Below are 4,493 nucleotides of genomic sequence, written 5' to 3'. Positions count from 1 at the left end.
GTGTTAATGGAAGTGGAAATTAAGAGAAAGAGAGAAAGTCACAGTGGAGGGTGGAGACTTGCCGCTGAGAGTGAAGAGAAAAGTGAAAGTGAGAGGGGATTGAGATTAGGGTTTTAAAAAATAAAAAGTAAAATTGATAAAAGTAAAAAATAAAAAGTGTAAATTTGGAATTTTAAAAAAATTGGAAAGGTGTAGGAAGAAGATGTGGTAGTGGAGGGAGCATTACTCAAAAACTTCACCCGTTAGAACTACTTTAACACGGAAATCCAATTGAGTCAATGACAAAACCGATAAGACATGATCTAACTGAAAAAAAAAAACCACGTAAATAGGAGATTTTCGAAGAGATTTAACCTTAAATAATTCAATTTTAAAAAACACCGGTAACGTAATTATCATTAATTTAGTTACCATTCTAAAATATTATTCAGATGCTAGATCAATATTCTTTTATTAATAATGATTGAGATTCTCTTCTCAGTATTCTTTGATACAAAACACACATACACATGGTTTAAACAAATTACAAAATGTAAGGGAGGTAAAAGACAACAATTCCATAAAAGGTACATAAAAGGTTTAAGGAAAGAACAGCAAATCAGTAACATAGGGGTCGTAACTTGATGATCTTTGTTTCACCGCAGGGTTGGCAGTTATCTATTCTGCGGTTGTTCTTGTAGGCTGCATAAGCAACTATGTAAACAGGGAAAAGGAAAAGTAACACAACGATATTGACTACAGAGACCCTCCTCCAAGTTTTCTTCAGTGTAGCCAGCACACCAGCTTTGCATGAGTCACAGTCGTAGCAAAGCAAGCTTTGCTCATTGCTCCACTTTCTGCAATCTGTGTTGTTGCTTCCCACAACTCCTTCTGAGCTCCACACTGTCTGGTTCTCATATCTGTAACCACACTCTGTCGGGGGTTTGCAACATCCAGACTTCAATCAAACACAAGATCATCAATCGAAATATATGAAATTAGATTTTAATTTATAATTAAATAAAAAACATTATATAAAGATGAAAAATTCATTATTTTAAAATTTTAAATAAAAAGTGAATGTTGAACTCAAATGTTATCATTGTTAATTTTATTTTTAATTAATTTAAAACTTTTAATAAATATATATTTTTTAAATAAAAAAATTGTGTAATTATTTTTAACGTAGAAAAAAATGAATTGGTAAAAAGAAAATTAAATGATAGAATGATTAATATCCCAAAAATTGGCGTGACTTTATCTACCAATTAAAGCAAGAAAGAGAATGGCGAGATGATATGGTAGGAAATTTGTCAATTTATTATAAAAGTTAGAAATTCGAAGGTGGCCCACGGCCCAAGAGCCCAACTCAAACAAGACAGGCTTCATTTTCCAGTTGAGATAAAATGTTACATGCTTAAAAAAAACAATGGAAAAAAACAATCTTCTAAATTTCATATTTCTTAAATCCGATGAATCTAAGAGTCTGGTCAAGTTCAAACTTCAAGAACGTCAAATGAATTAGAATTTTAATTCAACGTGTTGTAGAAGGTAGTTACTGATAATATAGACTGGTTCAAAGTATATACGAAAAATTAATCTTTATTTAAGGTGTTTTTATGTGGTATTTAAAGATATCGGTGGATGACAGTTTAATTAATCTTCCGAAGTGACGCCCAATATGAATTAATCTTTAATCATGTTGTACTTTTTTATTTAATCATTTTAATCTTTTATATATACATTCATTAAAATAGCATACCTTGAAATAAAGGCAAATTAGCTTTTGGTTGTTCACAAAATAAATATTTTGTAAATTGAAAAAGAAAAAACTTTAACATACTGTAACGGAAATAAACTCAAACAACCTTTTGTTTAGAATTGTGAAAATAAGTTAAAAGTTATCACGGATTTGAATTGGATTAAATTAAAAGAATTACAATAATAAGATAAAAAAATAACCGAATTTACTGAGAACTTAATTCACTACTTATCTATAAATTTTAAATATTAAATTATATTAAAAAATAAGATTTTAAATACTTTAAAATGTATTTTTTATGATTTTATATTGTATTTGTATTTTAATATAATTTTTTATTATAAAAAAATTGTAATTAAGTAAATTAATTTGTAATAATATTGGATTCAAATTTTTTAAATTCGTTAGGTGAATTAAATTAAATTGACTAAGTAATCATTTCATCTCATGGTAAAGCAAAGCATACAGGATGGGTGACCCATTTCCACATTACTGCTTAATGTGAATTTTAGATTGAATTATAATATTTTAACAATTTTTTAAAATAATTTTTTAACAATAGCTTATGTATTAACATATCAACACGAACTACCACAAAATCAGTTGTTAAAAAAAATTTTTTTTTTTAGGTTTATAAACGAAAAAAAAAGTAATAAAAATGTAAAGTACATAATGAAGACGAAGAAGAAACCTGAATAGGAGAAAGATTTCTTAAGTAGAAGGTTTCAGCAGTTTCAGGCACTCCATTAACGGTTCTCCCAAGTTTCCGACAAAGCTTAGATTCCTCAACACAAGAGCTAATTTTTGTCCAGTATTCATCACTTTCCACGCGTTCCTTCAACCAACCCTCGTAATCCTCCAGGTAATACTCCAAGTAAGCGCGGTTCTCTGTCTCCCTCCCCGAACCCTTGTCCGTTACAGCATAAGCAAAGATGATGAATCCGAGGAACACCAACATTATGAGGATCATTGCCACGAGGTATAGGCTCATCAGAAACAGGTTGCGGTAACAGGCACCGGCTAAACCGGCCAAGGAAGTCACCATGATGCTCACTGCTATGATGATCAACGGCAACAGAAGGAACTTCAGGCATTCTGTGCCGTTGGATCTGGTGCCCAGCCATATCCCACCTCCCAGAACTGGAACTGACAACACCAGAGTGATGAAGTTTAGTAAACCTATCAAGTTGTTGCTTCTTCTCATGTTTTACCTTTTTTTTCTCTTCTCTAATTTTCTTCACTTTTTTTTTATGCGTTTCTTCCACTTATATATGTTTCATCTTCTCATGAATAGTTATTAACAACCACAAACATTTCTTAATTACTCCTTGACTTGGAATTATAATGGTAAACAGCTTCTTAATATTTTTTTACAATCACTAGTAAAAAAATTGGAATCTAACGCGCCATATACGTTTCGGTTACGCAAAACCCGAAGCGTAAAAGGCTATATACCTCGGTTACACCTTGACCCAAGGCAGAATGATGATATTGTCTCGGTTAGAAGAAGACCCAAGACCTATAGCTCTGCCCTAAGCACACTTTTTGTCTGACAACTTTTTAAAAAATCCCTATTGCCTTGGGTTGCCAGACGACCGCTGCCTATACACTCGTATTGCCTCGAGTTGCCAGACGATCGCTGCCTATACACTCGTTTCATTCCTCTGATTTTTTCATTTGCACAGGCCAACAACTTCTTCTTTCTCGTTCTCTCCCTTCTTCCCCTCTATGCTCTCCCACTCTTCCCCTCTGTGCTCTCCCATAATTCCCCTCTCTCGTTGTTGTAGCCTCCGCCGCTGTAGCCTTCGTCGCTGCCTCTCCCGCTGTTGCCTCCGCCATTCTTCCCCTCTGTATCTTCATCTTCATCCACCGCTTCAGATCCACCACTCTAGATCGCCAAGCCGCTCCAGATCCGCTCCAGATCCGCTCCACAACGTCACCGCCGCTGCCTCCCCACTGCGTCCACAACGTCACCGTCGTTGCCTCCCCGCTGCTGCCTTGCCGTCGCGTAGTGAAGACAGTGTTGCCGCCGCATTGCCGCCATCGTCGTGTGGTCTTCCTGGGTTCTTGCTGCACCCCCATGTCGCGTTGTCTCTGTTGCCGCAGTCGCTCCCACGGTCCTGGTCATCGCGGCAGTGGTCCTCCTTGGCTTGGTAAGTGAAATTTTTTTGGATCTTGTTCTTGGTCTTCTTTTTGGATCCAGAGACATTGAAAACACCATTTTCAAATAAAACCCTCCACTGTCAATCTTGTTCTTGGTTTTGTTCTTGATGCAGAGACATTTTTGTTGTTCAATTTTTCAGTGACGAGGACTCTTTGATGAACTCGTGGACCACAAAGGAGGGGAACACATGCCAGATTCATCATCCACCTTTGACCCTGTTCTGAATTAAACTTTCATTTCCATTCGACAAAGGAAAAGAAATCGTGGGTTTTTGGTCTCTTTGCGGATGAAACATGTTACAAAAATAATGAGGGTTGTGTTTATGCTTGTGTGGTTGGTTTCGAAACGGTGGGAGAGTGTAGCAGGGGATTAATAAAAAAAAACAAAACCTCATGGCATCGGTTACAATGACTCGAGGCGTAATCATATCCCTTTACGCCTCGGTTCATAACCGAGACATAAAACCTACCCCTTTTTACTTCACCTGTATATGCCTCGGTCGTAGAATCGGTGTCTATAAAAAATAATAACCGGTGCCATTTCTTCTTACTGCACTAGTGAATATTATATACATTGACTCTATATACA

General features: G+C 35.7%; 1 protein-coding gene across 1 annotated transcript; it reads right to left on the bottom strand.

Moving 5' to 3' along the window:
* Positions 1-440: 440 nt before the first annotated feature.
* Positions 441-2,958, bottom strand: LOC108333694 (tetraspanin-3). Its single transcript, XM_017569173.2, has 2 exons — positions 2,433-2,958; positions 441-937 (listed from the first exon to the last, which is right to left on the bottom strand). The coding sequence occupies exons 1-2, from the start codon at positions 2,943-2,945 to the stop codon at positions 599-601; spliced, it is 852 nt and encodes a 283-aa protein (XP_017424662.1). The 5' UTR covers positions 2,946-2,958; the 3' UTR covers positions 441-598.
* Positions 2,959-4,493: the final 1,535 nt, after the last annotated feature.

The sequence above is a fragment of the Vigna angularis genome, chromosome 11, assembly GCF_016808095.1.
Source record: "Vigna angularis cultivar LongXiaoDou No.4 chromosome 11, ASM1680809v1, whole genome shotgun sequence".
In the NCBI taxonomy this organism is placed as follows: Eukaryota; Viridiplantae; Streptophyta; class Magnoliopsida; order Fabales; family Fabaceae; genus Vigna; species Vigna angularis.
The sequence above is the reverse complement of the archived record's forward strand: the minus strand, read 5'-3'. Positions and strand labels throughout refer to the sequence as shown.